Genomic DNA, 20,221 nt, shown 5'->3' with positions numbered 1-20,221 from the left:
AGTGTTGTCACGAGCCCACTTGGGCATGAATCACTCGCAGCCCTCAATCAAATTCTAAACCTAATCCTAAGAAGGGAAATAAAAATCTAAACAGAGAAAGAGGGTTGGAAGGAAGTTACCAATTTGGAGTCCCTAAATTGAAACCTGCAAAATAGAACAAGTTAGTTTCTAAGAATAGCAAGCCATTAAAATTCCTAAGAAGAGAAATATATAAATAAAAAGAAACAAGGAAGAATTTCTAAATTAGAAAGTAGCAATTTAGAAAGAGCGTACCGAATTTAGAAATTTCTAATAAGCCTACAAAACAGAAAAGTTAGTTTCTAAACAAAAAGTCTTAAAATAGAAAATTTCTAAAAATAAAATAGGAAACAAAATTAGATTCTAAAAGAGTTAGAATTAAAAACTTACTAAAAAGGAATCCTAATCTAGAAATAGTAAGGAAGAGAGAAATTACCGAATTTAGAAATTTCTAATAAGCCTACAAAACAGAAAAGTTAGTTTCTAAAAAAAAGGAAACTATCTAAAAATAGAAAGTTACTTAGATAGAAAATTTCAAAAAATTAAAGAAAAACCTGGAATTAGAAAATTCTAAAATAAATCCTAAAAATCAGAAAAGTCCTAATCTTAAAATAATCCTAAAACTACTTAATTTCAGAAAAACGTAACCGTCAATCCCCGGCAACGGCGCCAAAAACTTGTTCACACCCCAAGTGCAAGGTTGTGATGTAGTAATAAACTCGGTAAGACCGAGGTCGAATCCACAGGGACTGAAACCTGTACGTTATCTGAAAATAACCAGATCTAGAACTAGGCTAGGATGAAATCTAAACCAATTGTGATTTGAGGAATAATGATGAAATATTAATCTAAACTTAAAGAATTCAGAGAAAGTGAACTAGGGATTCGGAGGATCCACTTGTAGAGATCAGGGAGATCTTATGCCTGCTTCATGGATATTATACTGAACTTACTTGATATAGTTTTCAAGAGATGAAAGGTATAAGAATTAGGTATGATTCCATCACAAATCCATGCCTAAGAGACAAGGTAAACAACAGAACTTAGACCAATCCATAACCAATCAAAAGATGTATGAGTGTTAGGAAGGATTCCATCATCCAACCATGTCTATGAGACGATGGCGAACAACAGGGTTTCCGAACATCAAAATAAAAGGAAAGAAGTTATTCAAGCCATCACAGATCTACTGTAATTTAAATCACAACAAATCATTAATGACTAAAAGAATTTCTTAAATCAAAACAAAGTCAATCAGTTCAGTTCAATCAAACTTGTAGAAGCTCCCATCACGCCACAAGCTTCACCTCTTAGCCCTAGTTAAGGGATTTAGCCTAACATAATCATAGGAAAATAAAGAAAAAATACATAAAAATTCCAAACACTTCTCTCTCCGCCTCTCTCTCTCTATCTGACGTCCCCTATTCAACCACACCCTCTTCTCTACGTTTAGAACTCTTTTTATAGCTTTTGGAGTGGTGGAAATCGGATTTGGGAAGTTATCGCACGCGCAGCGAAAGCCTTTTCGCAGCAGAGTTCGGGGCTTCATAACTCTCGCGTTCCTTGCATTATTTCTGTAAAATCAGCGTCTCTTGGAAGTATTTTGGCTGGCCTACACGATGGACGGTTCAGATCTGTCATATGATCAAAGATGGTGGGCCACAACTGCCTGAAAAATCCAATTTCGCGGACGTGTGTAGCCTTTCACATGTCCGGCGCTGTCGTGATCGGTGGGCCCCACAGAGGTGTTTTCAAGGAAATCCACCCCATCCATTAGATTGCCCTCGAAATTTCGGTCAGAAACAGATGGTTTTTCATGTCCATTGGCTCAGAATCAGAGAAGAAATCATTCAAACATCAATTTGAACGTTGCAGGGCAGTCCACTTATGGCCTCTGTATCGCGCACGTGTGATTGCATGGGTCCAAAAGCTCAGCATGGGTTCGATGAATTCGTGGCCCTCTACACGATGGACGGATTGGATTATCCGTACAGGCCATGGGTGGGGCCCACTTGCATCCGCAAAAACGGACAGTTTCCGTCCGTTATACAGCGTTAATGCGGCAATTGCCGTTTTAATGAAGAAGATACGGGTCAGCCGCGCTGACCCGTTATACACGGTACGGTGCGGCTCGGCACATGTGTACCTCATGTACACACTTTGGTTATACGGGGCCCACTGTAATGTATATGCAAGATCCGATCCATCCATTTGTTTCCTCATCTAATTTAAACCGCCGAGACCAAAGTTGAGACAGTTCCAGATATCAGGTGGGCCCAGAATCAACGGTTTATGGGCTGATCTGTCAGTTGGGGCACTTCCATAGTGATCCAAGGGCTGAATTTTGATATGTACGGTTAATTTATGGCCCTCAGGCCATGTATGAAGTTTTGAGCCAATCAGATGGCGTGAACTATATGATCTTACATTTTTCACCAATTTCGGGCCTCTTTAACGTGAATAACTTGATTTCCTCGGATCCCTAGTGTGTAATTCCATCGATCTTGGTCCCCTGGAGTCCGTCCTTTGCCTTGGGTGTCATCAGAGCGTCAAATCCATGGTTTAAGCACCCTTTTTCAATTCATGCTTGTAAATACACTCTGCATCACAAATACAATTAAATCAGGCTATTAAACGGCATCATGCTTGTAAATTCATGCAATAAATGGGTCTGATATGCAATATTTGACCCTCAACAAGCTGTCACCTGAATCCTTCGTTACCCAAAGGAAGATCTTGGGGATGGCCTTTTCTATAAATCTCATTGGCACTCCAAAATTGAATCTTATATCGATGATGATTAGGTAGGTTCCATTAGAGATTGAAAGTCCACATCTAGATATTGTACCTTCATTGGGAAAAACTTAACAACCTTGAAAAGCAAGAAACAAACAGTTGTCACTAGGTCTAGCATTGAAGCCAAATACATGGCAATTGGTCATGTGGTTTGTGAGTCGTTGTGGATATGATCACTCCTAAAGGAACTTCAACTCTTCAGTAAAGAACCATTGATTCTATACCGTGATAACTAAGTAGCATGACACATAGCCATAAATCTAGTTTTCATAAGCATAGGAATTATATAGAGGTGGATTGCCACTTCATCAGAGAGAAGATTACATTCAAAGAAGTAATCACCTAATTTGTACCATCCAAGGCCCAGTTAGCCGACATATTAAAATTTTTTATGCCTCGTACATAAGAATCCTTTATCGGCGGTAAGCTAGGCATAATTGATATATATGCCAAGGTTTGTGGGGGAGTGTTAAAAGGTTTTTCTGTACATAGTTGAATTAGTCCGGTAGTGAGTTGAACATGTTGTAAGATAATAGGGCTTAGCCCATGTTAATTAGGCTCAGTCATAAATGGGCCATGTACACAGATTGGTGTACTATAAAACTTTTAGGGTTTGTGAGAAACAGAGCACGACTCTTTCTCGTATGTTTACTTCTTCATCTCTCTCTCTCTCTCTCTCTCTCTCTCTCTCTCTCTCTCTCCCCTTCTTTGTAATTCTCTTCTTCACCTTCATACGATTTCTCTCTCCTTTTTATCAGAGTATAATGTGATTTGTTTATATTTCATAACAGATATTCTTATTGATTTGTGTATGTGGTCTTAAGATATCATGTTATTGTAGTCCTTATCCTGCTTCAGAGTGTACATCACAAATGAATACACTCTTTATATCTTCATAAGCCTTCTCTTCTTTCCCTTTGTCCTCAAAATTCCGCCCTCCTCCTTTTCAGAATCTTATCAATCCTCACATGCCGACCCTGAGTTGGTGGATATGTTAGTTTTCTACCTAAGGACACTGGTTAGATTGATGCCTATGTTAATCACACCTGCAATAATTAACAATTAGGTTGTAGTATATAGGTTCTAGGACATGTTTTCGGTGTTGAGTGCTCCTACATGTTGCCTATTTTATTTACTCCCTGAATCTCGGTTCACGACAATGGAAGGTTGAAAATGTTACTTGACAAGTCCTTTGTTTCAAGCCCGCATCATCACCTATTTGAGTTTAGTAATGGTCCTCCTCACTGCATGGCTTCTCACGATAGGTAAGTTTAATTGTCTCTACTCTTATTGCCAACTTGAAAACCACATTTAGAGTACTCCAAATGTGTTGCAACATGACACGATCTTATATAGCCATGTGCAGTACGCCTGTGAACCTCGTTACTTGTTGTAATTGAGTCTCTATAAAGTTGTTATATAAGTGGTAAAATTCTTCTGTATAATCCTTCACCTTAAGGCTTCCTTGGCCACAATTTTAGTATTGCTTGGAAGAATGCCTGATCATATTTTGTTGGTAGGAATTGCGTTTACATTAATTTATTCATTCTTGGCTAGGTTCATATTGGTGCCTTCGATTGTTGTGTTCACGAGAGTTGGAGTTTCTCCACCAAGCTGACACACTGCGTTTAAACTTGTATGCTATAAGCTTTACTTTGAATTTTGATATAATTGAAAAATCATTCTACTTTAGCAAACTAGTCGAGGAAACATTCAATGTGAAGATATCCATTGAAGGATGAGAGATCTACAATAAGTCAGTAGTCCTAATCTTGTCCAATGCCTTCTCGTCCTCCTTATTGGAGGATAATAACGTCCACTGCCTCATTGCTAGACTCGTCACCAGAAGGTTGTGATTTATGATTTAACATCGGTGTTAAATATGTTAAACAACAAACTAGCTTATTGCAAGCCCCTTCATTAGTCGTGACCCCTCATGGCCACTAATTTAGGTTTTTTTTTTCTTTTCTTTTCTTTTACAAAATCACGAACTCTACCCTAATCACTATCAAAATTTTAGATACCATCTGAAGAATTGTTATTGCCTAGTTCATTATTGGAAGCCTTCGGTCCAACACAAGACCTCACACTGATACCAAATAATGTAGTGGGTGCGTGGTTAAATTAAAGTGAAGAAATCACAATCGTTTTCTAAAAAAAAAATAGCTCTTAAATCGACAAGGAGAGATAAATCTTTAGAAAAGTAAAAATAAAATTGATGTTATTAATGAAAGTGCTGACCATAACATATATGATGTACATATATAGGCAAATGAAGCCCTATGTTCTTAACTTAACTGGAAATACTTTCCCTAAAATAGTAAAAACTAGTAAATTAGTAAAATGGCATTTCATCATACTAAAACTCATTAAAAAAACCTTAGATGTCTAAAAGGACTTTAGATCACAATAGGAACCTTAAAACTCTAAAAGAAGTACGGACAAAACTTACTAAAAATTATAATTTTTAGCTTATAACTCTTATTTGACACCTAAAACAATTAAATTCTGCAAAGTTCTTTGGGGGCCAATGAACCTTGGATGGTAGACTAAGGCATAAGGCTCATCGACAGCTTTCCAACAACAAATTATACTCGAGAAATAGATATCAATCACAAAGTTATGGCAACTGGAAGCTGTAGTGTGCTTTTTGGCTATTTTTGCCCAATCAGAGCCTTATCGGTCCAAGTTTGTGTGACCTTGGCATTGTATTGAATCATCCTCTATTAGTCCTTTTTGTTGTTCTCGCGGTCCTGCCCGAATTAGTCCAGGTTGTAAATCTCCATTTTTTTAATGAATCCGGGTTGCCCAAAGAGTTGGGCACCCCTTTTTGAAAAAAAAAAAAAGAAAGAATCATCCTCTATTAGTCCTATATCAATCGATTCAGTTGGACTTTAAGATGTGTTTTTCTATACTTAGATGTGATCTAAGTACCCATAGGCAACCTTGTAACTTGTGGTTGATGTATTTTTTAAGTAAAAAAATTTTATAAAAGTGTTTTTGTTTATAAAGAAAAATGCTAATATGATTTTTGCAGAGTGAGATTGAGGAGTTGAATGGCTTCACACTTTTTATATTTTCCTTCTCAATTGTTAATTTCTTTGCAAGCTAATCAAGGTTTAAGATTTCAATGAGCCAGCCATAGTGCAACCCATAATATCAATGGATTAGCTAACCAACGACTACACTTTTATAAGATCATTATGAAGTCTATCATCTCCCTTAAATAACTTGCTAAGAAATTACCGTAGATGGACTATAGCCGATAATTTCCAGACTAAGGGTATGCATAACATAACCATTGCCCAAACATACAAAGAAAGAAAGAACTTAGTCCAGATCATTATAGCTAGTGTCGACTTTGTGGGAAGGTTCCTTAGGATTGACCATTGTGGGCCTAATGTAATGTTCTTGTGACATCCAATTCCATCTATCATGTGAGTACGACACCCTATATGGTACAAAATGAAACAATGAGAAAAAAAAACCTCTAAGTTCGTGTTGTATGGTCCACTTGAGTTTTGGAATGCCCTGATTTTTTATCTTTTAATCCTAGTGGGGCACATATGATGAATGGATTGGATGGCATATAAACATCGTGGTAGACCCCACAAACATCAACCCCATATGATTACATCTCCACTGGATTTCTTTATTATTTGTACCCAAATGTTGAAAAAAATGTGCTATATTTTTCATGAATTTGCAGGTCCATTATATTTTGAGAATGTTCCATATAATGGATCTCTACCAACTTTGAAGCTAAGAGAACATTCATGGACAAAGGTACAAAATTTTATAACCCTCCATTGGATGGTCCACCCATTTTGTTAAAGATGGCCCACTTTGTTAAGGATGTTGGGGGTGAATTTTCAGATTTCCAACATCATCTTCGTTGATTCACCTGTTTGGACTGGATTTTCATATTCAAGTGGTTCAAAAGATTACTTGGGTGGGGACATAAAATCTTCCAAGGAAGTTCATCAGTTTCTAAGGAAGGTGAGTGGTTTATGCTATTGCACACATGAAAAAAGTTTATGAATACGCACATGTACACACACACACGAATATATGAATATATGGTTGTATGTGACTCTAGGGCATGGCTTTCTTCATGCCCAGACAGATTCTTATATGCTATATGGTATGTTTGTATGATGATCGAAACTAGTCATCCAGTGGGACTTGCCATTGATTGGCCACTAGGTACAAATTGCATCAATAGTGTATCGCAGCCATATAATTATTGGATCATTTCTCACTGAATGCATGGTCTTGTTGACTTTTATCTTCTAATTTTCATCAGTCTCATGTGTGTTGAGTGTGCAGCAATGACACAGTCGAAAGTACCTCCCATGCCTTCTGGAAGCAATGTCAGGCCCATCTTAGTGCATCGATGATTTATTATTATTATTATTATTTATTTATTTATTTATTTTAATAAAGAGATTGATTTTGAATTTTCATGTGTATTTCATCGAGTATAATACTCTATATATCTGAGGATGAAAGGGCCCAAATCCACGGAAATTATAGTCAATCAAGAGAAATTAAATCACCAAAAATAATCTAAATATATCATAATTTAATTAAAACTAGATAGAAAAGGAAATATACACAAGGGAAATCAAATATTTCCAATTTCCCTAATACCCCCCTTAAGTTGGTGCATAAAGGTCTGTAATGCCCAACTTGCTAGGAAAAAAAATGAAATTGTTCCTAACCAAGAGGTTTTGTGAAGATGTCTACAAGTTGTTGATCAGCACGAATGAAATTTAGAGAATGCCAGTGGATATTTTTTAATGAACAAGGTAATAATTAATCTCTATATGTTTAGTCCATTCATGAAAAAGGAGATTGGTTGCAACATAAAAGACCGTTTGATTATCATAGTAAATGCACATAGGTTGGTTATGAGAAACATTGAGATATCAAAGAAGAGTTTTGACCAAGTAAGTTTACAAGTAGCATTAGCCATTAAGTTCACAAGTAGCATTGGCCATTATGTTATACTTAACCTTAGCAGATGACCATGAAATAGTGATATGATTTTTTCTAAGAGAGAGAATTTTGTCTAAGCATCGTATAGTATAGTAACCTGTAGTAGAATGTCATGTTTTAAGGTAACTTGCCTAGTCAGAGTCAAAGCAAGCAAATAATTGAAGAGAGCTATTGGAAGGTTAAAAAAAAAAAATGTCTTCTCTAAGAGAAGACTTGAGATATCTTAATATGCAAATAACAACATCATAATAAGCTTGGCGAGGCTGATGCATGAACTAACTAAGAATATTGTTCAAATAAGCCTTTGATACATAGAGAGATCTTAAATAAGATCAACATGTTTGTCAGTAAAATGTAAATTTTATTCCATAGGAAAAGTGTTAAGTTAAGCTTTGAGATGATCACTATCCTTGAAGATGTTGATGTATATTTGTGTTGACTTTAGAAAATTCCCATTGGAGAATGAGCCACCACAATGCCTAAAAAATATTTTAGGGGATTGAGATCTTTGAGATGGAATTTGGTATGCAGAAATTTCTTCAAGGCAGTGATGATAGATTGATTGTCGTCTGTGACAATAATATCATTTGAAATTGCGGTATAATTGTTATAGTAGAAGTATGGAATTGGTCAAAGTGTCCTAGAGGGGGTTGAATTGAACTTTTCTTAAATTCTAATCTTGCTATTATATAATGTTTACCAATTTAAACTTAGTTCAGTAAGGTCATCAGAGAATTATTCACATTCATGTTTTAAGGCATCGAAGAGATATAAGTTCAGCAAAACATGAATACATCACATTTACATATATTGATCAATCAAATCAAGAATGCAAGAAACATCACAAACACAATGATATATAGTGGTTCAGCTACGTGCCTACTCCACTCTTGGCTGACTCACTTCACCCTAGAGTGTGCCAGATTAACTATGTGATGGTTTTAAATCAGGTTAACCATAAACCTTCACAACCTACACAAGACACATATATCCTACATAAGGAATTGTCTACACAAGACGCATATATCCTACACAAAGAATTGTCTACACAAGACAGATATATCCTACACAAGGAATTGCTTACCCAAGGCAATCATAGATGTCTACACAAGACAATCAATCATACCTACACAAGACATTATAGATCCTACACAAGAACTCTATACGTATTCTTCCATCGGAGGCCTGTAAAAGGCCTTAGTGTGTTTGTGAAATATAACCTGAAAACCAATCCTACACAAGGAAGGATCTTCATATTCTATGGACTCTAAAGACTTACTTGTAAGTAGGTGAGCCCTATTTCTAGTACATGATGAAGATGATCTCCCTTGATGGTGAAGAATCTTTAGCTCCCTTGAACTGCAACAATTGTATATGCTCTCAATGTAAGTTGCAGGAGTTGGGTCAAGGTATTTGGTGGAATCTACTCTAATAAATGTGGTCTTTAAGTGACAGCGAGATTCTAGGGTTTATGCATTCAAGGGAATCCAACACAATGATTTGCCATTAAGTAATTAAGTTGCTGAAGAATCCTTGAATGGCGAAGTTCATTCTCCAATCCAATCTATTGAATATTCAATGATTGCATTTAAGAAAGGATTGAAGGATAAACTCCCATGAGAAAAGAGGGTTTATGATGGTAGGTAAGCAATTACTCTCTTAGAGCTCACTCTTTTTCTTCATACAAACTCTGAAAATAAGCTTCCAAATATAAAGGAAAAAAATCTCAACATTAATAAAATGGGCAGAGTCTTTCTGCATTCGATGTCATTGAAGGCCACCTTCGATGTCATCGAGTGACAGTTCGTTGACACGGAATTTTTGTTGAAAATGTTTAAAGCTTGCTGGATACTTTCTTGTCTTTATTCGATGTCATCAAAATTTGAATTTCGATGTCATCGAATCTAGTTCGATTCCTTAAAATTTTATGTGATTTTTCTCTAGAGCTCGCTGGACATTTTCTTGTCCTTATTCGATGTCATCAAACGTGATTCGATGTCATCAAAGTTTGAATTTTGATGTCATCGAATCGAGTTCAATTCCTTGAATTTTTAAGTGATTTTTCTTCGGAGTTTGCTGGTCATTTTCTTGTCCTTATTCGATGTCATCGAACATGATTCGATGTCATTGAAATTTGAATTTTGATTTCATCGAATCGAGTTCGATTCCTCAAAATTTTATGTGATTTTCCTTTTGAGATCGCTGGACGTCCGAAGGCACTTATTCGATGTCATCGAACATGAATGTTCGATGTCATCAATACGTGTTCGATGACTCAAAATTTTGGTCCAAAATGTTCTGTGGTTGTTGGACATCCCAAGTCACTTATTCGATGTCATCAAACAAGTATGTTCGATGTTATCGAGTAGTGTTCGATGACTCGAAGAAGTTAGAAAACTTAACAGCTTTTTCATATAATTTTCTAACTTAGTTTTCTTATACCTAATCTATAAAATATATTTTCCTTGTTGGTTTTTTGAATAGATTAGAGTTATTTTATTTTATTTTATTTTAATGAGGATTATCTACCTAAGGTGTTTTGGTCATGGGATGTGAGGTTTAATTTACCGTTGAAGATCTTGATCCATCCACTTTGTTGAGTTTGCATCTTATAGTTCTTTCATATGGGGCTTACTGAACTGACTGACTCAACCTTTACATTAATTGACAAACAAGGGCACTTTCATCATCCACATAAACAAGGACCACGTGAAGATAGTGCTATTGGAATGAATGAAAAGAGAACAATTTGCTAAGGATTAATGATAACCAGCTTCATTGAGAGTAGTGGAAAACTCATTAAACAATTTCTTGATACTTGTTTGACATTATAGATAGACTTATTCAAATGATAAACGCATCATTCTCCCTATTTTACAAAACCAAGTAAAATAATAATATAAGTTTCTTCGTGAAGGTCCTGATGAAGGAAAGTGATGTGGGGATTGTGTTGTGAAATCACACAGAGATGAATCTAGGATAATAATCTAAGAGCACCAAGCAAACACAAGAAAATACAACGATTTAACGTGGAAAACCCTTTTAGGAAAAAACCATGGTAGAAAGAGACAGATCTTCACTATGAAAGAAGAAATTACAAAGAGAGAAGACTTACCCAATTCAAACAACCTTGAATCTCTCTTTTGCTCCACCCCTTTGACACCTTAGAACCCCTTTTAGAAATCCTTAGAGTACTTTTAAGAAGCCTTAGAATATCTTAGAATTGCCCTAGGAACTCCTATTTATAGATTAGGAACCCCAACTTTCGCACCGACTTGGAATAATCCGAAAACCGCTTCAAATCTACATAGTCTGTGCACAATCTGCGTAACCTCCGATTAATCGCACCAGAGCTCAGGCTAGTCGAAGGATACTTCGGCTAGTCGAACTTGTCCTTCAACTGGTTGAATTTCTTGGAAGTTCCAAAATAAATTGTTGTTGGATTTTCACCCGAACTTTCTCGGACTAGTCGAATTTCCTCAAATTCAAGACATCTATTAACAACAATCTCCACCATGTCTTCAATCTTCAAACGTGTAACTTCTTGACATCTTCTCTTATCTCTGCATCACATCATATCTTCAATTAATGCTTCTTGCGCACACTCCATCTTCCTTTTACACCATCACCAAGCCCATACAAGTTGCACATAACTTAAACTTCTCTATAGGAATGACCTTGGTGAGCATGTCTACTAGATTCACGCTGGTGTGAATCTTCTCCAGAGTTACACCTTCTTTTTCAAACACCTGTCGGATAAAGTGGTGACAAACATCAATGTGTTTAGTACGAGAGTGATAAACGTTATTTTTAGCAAAATTTATAGTGCTTTCACTGTCACAATTAACCGACACGACTTGCTGTTGAAGCCTCAACTGATTTATTATGCCTCTCAACCAAACACCTTCGCTAAACGCTTCTGTCACTACCATATTCTCTGCTTCGGTCATAGAAAGAACCACCATGGACTGAAGCTTCGACATCTAACTAATTACTCCACCTGCTAGTACAAACGAGTAACCAGAAGTCGACTTTCTGGAGTCTACACTGTTTGCGTAGTCTGAATCCACATAGCCTAACAACTTTGTCCTTGTCTTCCCAAAAGTTAAGACATAGTCTTTTATACCTTGAATATATCGAAGTATTCATTTCACCGCTTCCCAATATTGCTTGTCCGGGTTTGATATGTATTTGCTCACAACATCAACTGCCTGTAAAATATCTGGTCTCGTACAGACCATGACATACATTAAACTGCCAGTCGCATTCAAATAAGGTACATAAGACAATCTTCTTTTCCACAATTGACTTATGATATTGTTTTGAGGAAAGCTTGAAGTGAGTCATGTGAGGAATGCTTATCGGCTTTGCCTGGTCCATCCCATACTTGATCAACACATTTTTAAGGTATTCTACCTATGATAACAAAAGCCTACTCCTCTTTCTGTCTCTATGAATACCTATGCCGAGAACTCTCTTCACAACCCCTAGATCTTTAATCTCGAATGTCCCTGATAATCGAGTCTTTAGTACGTTGCTTTCAGAGATATCATAACTGACGATCAACATATCATCAACATATAATACTAGGATGATAAACTTGCCATCCTTCAGTATCTTGTAATAGACACAGTGATCATATTCACTCCGAGAAAACTTCTTACTCAACATGAAATAATCAATTTTCTTATACCACTACCTAGGCGACTGTTTCAGGCCGAACAACGACCTCATTAACCTGTAAAAATTTTTCTCTGCCCCTTTAACTTCATAGCCCTCTAGTTACTTCATGTATACCTGCTCTTCTAACTCCCTGTGCAGGAATGCAGTATTCACATCCATCTGTTCTAGCTCGAGATCGTATTGGGCAACCAACGCCAACACGAATTTGATGGATACTTGCTTAACCACCGATGCAAATATCTCTGTGAAGTCAATTTATTTTCTCTGAGCATACCCCTTTGCTACTAACATGACTTTGTATATATCCTATTTCCTTCTGAATAAACACTGCATCTAATTGCTTTTCAGCCCACTAGAAGCTCCACCAGCTCCTATGTGTGGTTTTTATGCAACGAGTCCATCTCATCATCCATGGCCGCCTTCCACTTTTATGCATCAGACCCATCAAGAGCGTCCTGAATAGTTGACAGGTCTCCCTCATCTGTAATGAGGGCACATGCGATATTAGAGTAGTCCCCATATCTTGTCGGTAACTTGCGATCACGCGGTGAGTTCTTTCTCATAGGTGCCTACTACACCTTCTCCTGTACCTTTGTCTGCGCATCTATTTATGCCTGAGTACCATTTGTGTTAATCTATATGTCTACGATTAACCTTTTTAATTCCTCTTGCTCCTCATTATTGTGGAATAGGGAGCTTTCATCAAACCTGATGTTACGACTAGTGATGACCTTGCATGTGACCTTGTTAAATAACCTATAACCATTCACTCCAATACCATATCCAATAAATATGTACTTTTTGGTTCTATGGTCTAGCTTATCTATTTCAACTAACGGTACATGAGAGTAAGCCTCACAACTAAATATGCGTAAATCTGAGTAGTCCACCTTATGACCACTCAATACGTCCTCTGGAATTTTACATTCAATTGCCATAGACAGGGATCGGTTCACCAAGTAGCAAGCTGTGTTAACGGCCTCAGTCCATAAGTCCTTACCCAACGCAACATTACTTAACATACATTGGGCCCTCTCCAAGGGAGTCTGATTCATCCACTCAGCCACGCCGTTTTGTTCGGGCGTGTGGTGCATTGTGTTTTTTCTAATGATCCCTTCATCTTTGCAATATTCATTAAACTTAATGAAAGCGAATTCTCCACCATTGTCAGTCTTTAAAACCTTTATTTTTCACCCTGACTATTTTTCCACCATTGCCTTCCGTTGTTTGACTATGGTGAAAACTTCGGATTTACGTTTCATGAAGTAAACCCAAACTTTCTTGGAGTAGTCGTTAATGAATGAAAGAAACCATGACAACCCCCAATAGAAACATCTGGCGATGACCCCCATACGTCAGAGTGCACATAGTCAAGCACTCTCTTACATTCATGTTTTCCATATTTAAATGATAATCTAGATTGTTTACTATATATACAATGCTTGTATATATCTAAATCATAATTCTTAAAAGCTAGAATCAAACGACTATCAGATAGTACCTTCATGCCCTGCTCGCTCATGTGGCCCAGACGAGCATGCCACTAGCCTATAGACATGAAATCTACAACAACTACTACTGCTCCACCTGCTAAAGTGCTCCCGATCAACCAGTAAAGGTTTCCGTACCTTTGTTCTCTCATAACCACGAGTGCCCATTTTGAAACTTTAAGGACACCATCAATACCAGTGAACTTGCACCCTACAGCCTCGAGTGCACCAAGAGAAATCAGACTTTTCTTCATGTCAGGAACGTGCCTGACATCGATCAAGATACGCTCCATCCCATCAAACATCTTGATGCTCACTGTACTAATAGCCACAACATTAAAGGCATTGTCATTGCCCAGAAAGACCTGTCTACCTCGCATTCCTTGCAACTGGTGAACATACTCCGATGATGAGTCATGTGATATGATGCTATTGTGTTAAGGATCCACTTTCTCTAAGATTATCATGCAAGTGTCCGACCATAGACACAGACAGAACATCACCTCCACTTGTTTCTTCATCAGATGTGGGAACATTGGCCTCCCTGGAAGAAGCCTCTGAGTTTTCTTTCTTCACTTTAGGATTTGTGCAATCCTTCTTCATGTGTCCATCCATCTCATAGTTCTAGCACTTTAGTTTTCCTTTAACCTTGTCCTTAGATTTGGATCTAGGTCTTGAAGATCATGTACCTTGCTCAGTATTTCTTTTCCTTGTAAATAGTGCATCAGAAGATGACCTAAGCCACCGTTAAACTTTCTCATGACCTTCCCTTGAAGCGCTGAGATAATAGTGTCAACACTTAGGGTTTTATTTCGGTGCACAATGAGTCACTGAATGACTCGTACGATGACGGTCGAATATTTAACAATATACATGCCTGATCTTCATCTTTGATTACTTTCTTTATGTCCAACAATTTGCAAATCAGTTTATTAAAATTACTGATGTGGGCCTCCACATCTCCACCCTCTGCCAATCTGAAGGTGAACAACTGTACCTTCAAGTGTAGACGATTCTCAGTGGATTTTTTTAACATAAATATTCTCTAACTTTGCCCATAAACCAGCTGCAGTTTTCTCCCTCAAAACATTATAGAGGACCTTATCCATGAGAGATAAACAGATCGTGGATAAGACCTTCTTGTCAAGAGTATTCCATTTATCATCAGTCATAGTAGACTTTCTCTCCTCAAGAGCACCATCCTCACCTTGCTTAGTTAAGGAACTGATCATCTTGATCTTCCATAACGCAAAGTTATTTTTCCCTGAGTACTTCTCAATATCATATCTAGTGCTTCCCATTGATGTTAATCCTACAGATTTAAATCTGTGTCCCAACGATTGCTCTAATACCACTTGTTGGGGATTGTGTTGCGGAATCATATAGAGATGAATTTAGGATAACAATCCAAGAGCACCACGCAAACACAAGAGAACACAAAGATTTAAAGTGAAAAATCCTTTTAAGAAAAAACCATGACACAAAGTGACAGATCTTCACTATGAAAGCAGAAATTACAAAGAGAGAAGACTTACCTGATTCAATCAACCTTGAATCTCTCCCTTGCTCTACCCCTTTGAAACCCTAGAACCCCTTTTAGAAACCATTGGTGTACTTTGAAGAAGCCTTAGATTATCTTAGAATTGCCCTAGGAACTCCTATTTATAGATTAAGAACCCCAACTTTCATACCGACTTGGAATAATCCGAAAACTACCTCAAATTTATGCAGTCTACGCACAATCTACGTAACTTCCAACTTGTCGAACCAGAGCTCGGGCTAGTCGAACTTGTCTTTCGACTGATCGAATTTCTCGGAAGTTCTAAAATAAATTGTTGTTGGATTTTCACCCGAACTTTCTTTGGCTAGTCAAATTTCCTCAGATTTAAGACATTTGTTAATGGGATCCTTACTCCTGCTCCGGTGGTAGACTCCTAGGAGTTTCAACACCCGGCCAAGGGTTTAAGTATCCATATGTGGTGAAATCCCACTAAGGCGTGAGTGTGTGGGGGTGTGTAAAAAAAAAAAAAAAAAGACATTTGTTAACAACAGAAATCTAGTTGATATATTGCCCAGTGGCGAATAGCAACCACAACCAATAGACAACAAAAAATAAAATAAATTTTTTTTACAATAGGAGTAAATGTCTCATGATAGTCTAATTGTTCAATCTAATTATACCCCTTCGTAGCCAAACATACTTTGAATCATTCAATTGTACCATTAGCACGATGTTTTACTTTGTACACTCACTTACAACTAATATATTTTTTTCCGTGTTAGTAAATGTTATGAGCTTCATGTTTGATTATGCTCTAATGCTTTAATTTTTATAGCCATAACGTCACCGACTGAATAAATTTAATAGATTGATAAAAGGATGTCGGCTTAGCATTAGAAGAAATGGAGAAAAATAGGACATGATTATCATAAAATAACTATATAAAAGGAAGCTAGATAAGGGATGTAGAGTACTTGTAGAGGGTTGTGAAGAGGGTGAAATAGGAGAGGTAGTGGGTGGTGGAGTTGGACAAATATAGTCTTTAATGCGGGTAAGTTGAGTGATAGTGCTATAAGATCAACGAGGGTCAAATGGGGGGAGAATTGTGGAGGGTATAGGGACGAGATCATGAGTGGCAAGGACTGGAGTTGATGAGGGATGATTAAAGTTTGGGTCAAGGATTGGCATGAAAGTGATAGGAGATGATGCGTCAGGGAGCTAATTGTGATCTTGAATGGAAATGTGTATTCAACAAATGCAACATCTTGAGAGGTGATGATACATTATTTTTTAAAGTTCGTAAACTTGATAACCTCACTATCCAAAAGGGTAATTAACAAAGATTGTTCATAACCCCAAGTGTAGGGTCGCGATGTAGTAATAATCTCAGTAAGACCGAGGTCGAATCCACATGGACTGAACCTTGTAAGTAATTTGAAAGTAACTAGAACTAGAACTAGGAGAAGATGTAATCTAAATCAGGTAAATTTAAGATAATAATGGTGAACTAATTAACTAAATTTTGTAAAATTCAAAGGTGGGAAACTAGGGTGCTAAGGATCTACTTGTAGAGATCAGGAAGATCTATGCTTGATTCATGAACACAACTGGACTTAGAGTCCCATCTTCATCTAGTTGGAAGATATAACCTATAAAAATCAAATCTGAACTTCCTTTGATCTAGTTTTCAAGAGATGAGAGGTATGAGAATTAGAATTGATTCCATCACAAAACCACGCCCATGAGACAAAGCAAACAATAGAATTTAGCCAATCCACAACCAATCTAAGAGAGTTATGAACGTTAGGAAGAATTCCATCATCCAACCATGCCCATGAGACGATGGTGAATAACAGTGCTCCCACATTCATAATCCCTATAATGAGCAGAACATACTCAGAGCCATCGCAAATCCATTGTGATTTAAGTTACAATAAACCATTAAAGATTAAAAACATTTCATATAATTAAACTAGAATCAAAGAGGGTTCATAAACATAAATCAAAACCGTAGAAAACTCCGCATCACTCTACAAGCTTCACCTCTTAGCCCTAGCTAAGAGGTTTAGCCGATTATCACCATGATGCCACTAAAGACTCTTTAAAGGAAAGAAATAAAAGTAGTGTTGGTAGTCAGTAGAGGAGGTGACAATGCTTGACCCACTAACAGTGTTGTTGTCGATGGAGATGGTAATGACAAACACTAATGGTTCTAGTGACGAAGATGATGATATAGAGGTTTTGAAATCGATCATGAAGATGATGGCCCTAATTGGGCATATTAGTGGATGGATGGTTTCAGGATGGGTTTGTGGCTTGGATTAGACGACAACTATCTAATTGGGTGTGCGATACCCAAGGTTTTATCATTAGATTTTAGGATGCATATAACAGAGGATGTGGATGGGAGAAATCAGATTGCGTACCAAGTTACTCAGTAAACTTTTATCATACCGAGTAAACTCAGTTGGGCCTACCGTGAATGTATGCGGTTTATCCAATCTGTCCATCCATTGTTTCATCTAATTTTAGACGTTGACCCAAAAATTGAAGCATATCCAAAGCTCAAGTGGACCATATCACGGGAAGCAGTGAGAATAATGGTTTTGAACGTTGAAACCTTTCTAGTGCCCAAAGTGATCTTTATTTGTCATCCAACATGTTCATAAGATCACAAAGATCTGGATGAAGTGAAAACAATAATATCAGATTGACCCAAAACTTCTGTGGCCCCCCAGAATTTTTCAACGGTAAGCACTCAATTAGCACCATTTCCTGTGGTGTGGTCCACTTGATTTTTGGATATACTTTATTTTTGGGATTGGGATCTGAAATTAACTATTAAAATGGATGGACGGGGTGGAACAAATACATAAATCACGGTGGATCCCACAGAGTTTATTCAGTACACATAGCGTAGTGAGTTACTCAGTATGCAATCCATTTCCGGATTTTTCTATAATGAGTATTGGGATAGGGATGAGGTTTTCGAATGAGCGAGGATGGATCCGGGTTGAAATGTGCTTGTTGACGGATTTAGATTATAAGATTTAGGGGTCTGATGGGGTAGTGGTGGTGTGGTACAACAAAATAAAAGATGGCGCATAGAAATGGGAGACATGTTCTGGGTTTGGGTGTCAAAGAATTGGTATAATAGTACAGGAATCTGATCACACAAGACGTCACATAGAGGTGAGTGCATTGAAAACAATTGAGGTGAGTCGCTAGTGGTTTCGGTGATGAGAAAAGACTTTGATGATGAACGAATCGAAAGCTCCAGATCGATGGCTATGATACCATGGAAATTTTTAGAGAGATTTATTTTGAATTTTTCTATGTATTTCACACACACACACACACACATATGAGGGGGCCCAATCCAGGAAATTACAATAAATAAATGAAGATTAAAAATAATAAAAGTGATCTACTTAAATCACAATCTAATTAAAAGTAGATAGAAAAGGAAATGTATATAAGGGAAATCAAATCTTTCCAATTTCCTAAGAATATATATACACACGGTCTCCATATACACATGCTTGCACACCCACATATGCATACATCAGTTGTACAATGATCCATTAGGAATTCCTTTTACCCCCACACACATATATCACCTAGGAAAATTAGATTTGAGTGGGACTCATGGTGGATTGCAAATGACATGAAAATCACCTTGATTGAATGATCATAGCCATTCAATTAAGGTCTTGCAAGATGGACAACATAATAGAACCACTTCTATTATCATATGGAAAACATGGCTTTGTGTTAGTAGAAAAAAGAGCGGAATTGAAAAAGAAATTTGTGTTCTCTACTGTCTTACTAAAAAAATGTCCCTCTATAAGTGATCTTCAAACCCTGAAACTGTTAGATGGGGCTATGGTCCATGTGCCTAAGTTAGCCAAATAGAAATAGCCATAAACGTAGCTTCATCTAATACTCAATTCATGTTGCAATGTGATGGAATCATTAATTTCTATATAAGGTACAGTAATGTAATTGTTTGGTTAATGCTTTGAGATAAAGTAAATTATTAATAAATGATGAAACATGAAGTATAACATAATATAAATAAGGAACGTAAGGAATCAAATCCTTGTCCAAACACGTTTGAAAAGGATCCATCTTTTTTTTTTCTTTTTTTTTAATTACCTTGTTAGTGCTCACCCATGTCAGTACAAACACTCCATGTTAGCCACCCCCGCTATAGGGATCGATACCAAGACCTCAAGTGTTGAAACGAGGTATCTCCACTCAGTCTGCCAGTTGAGCTATGGATCTGGGTGTTTTGAAAGGGATCCATCTGCTAAGCATATACATGAGGGAAGGAGAGAAAGAGAAGAAGTTACCCTTCTGACTAGTCATGATGGCCATAATGGCCATGATTGAATATAGTAGATGGGTGAGAGATTTGTGATCATGGACTTTGGTGAATTTGTAGGGATGGGTTTATGTGCTTGATGATGGTCACCAATAAGGTTAGAATGAAAGGGATGCGACGAGCCATGTTGAGGATGTGAGAACGAAGGACCCCATTTGCTAGACAGTGAGATGTCAACTGCTATTACAATGTGTGGAAGGAAGCAATTCATGAGTGGCAGTGACAACCATTGTTGTGGTATGAGATGGGAAGATACCTTAGAGAGGCAACGACAATCGTTGTTATGGGATAAGATGGGAAGCTACCCTGGGGTGGTGGTAATGGTAGGATGCTTAGGAAGCTGCT

The 20,221-nt window shown here is 37.3% G+C and overlaps 1 protein-coding gene across 2 annotated transcripts in view; it reads left to right on the top strand.

Annotated features, from left to right (window-relative positions):
• The window catches only part of LOC131218892 (serine carboxypeptidase-like 17), a 108,760-nt gene that overhangs the window by 20,754 nt on the left and 67,785 nt on the right, over nt 1-20,221 (top strand). For both annotated transcript variants that reach the window (XM_058213771.1, XM_058213770.1), the window contains exons 3-4: nt 6,524-6,600; nt 6,691-6,813. In XM_058213771.1, the coding sequence (XP_058069754.1) occupies nt 6,524-6,600; nt 6,691-6,813 (200 nt within the window). The remainder of the gene's footprint in view (nt 1-6,523; nt 6,601-6,690; nt 6,814-20,221) is intronic.

The sequence above is a fragment of the Magnolia sinica genome, chromosome 11, assembly GCF_029962835.1.
Source record: "Magnolia sinica isolate HGM2019 chromosome 11, MsV1, whole genome shotgun sequence".
In the NCBI taxonomy this organism is placed as follows: Eukaryota; Viridiplantae; Streptophyta; class Magnoliopsida; order Magnoliales; family Magnoliaceae; genus Magnolia; species Magnolia sinica.
The sequence above is the reverse complement of the archived record's forward strand: the minus strand, read 5'-3'. Positions and strand labels throughout refer to the sequence as shown.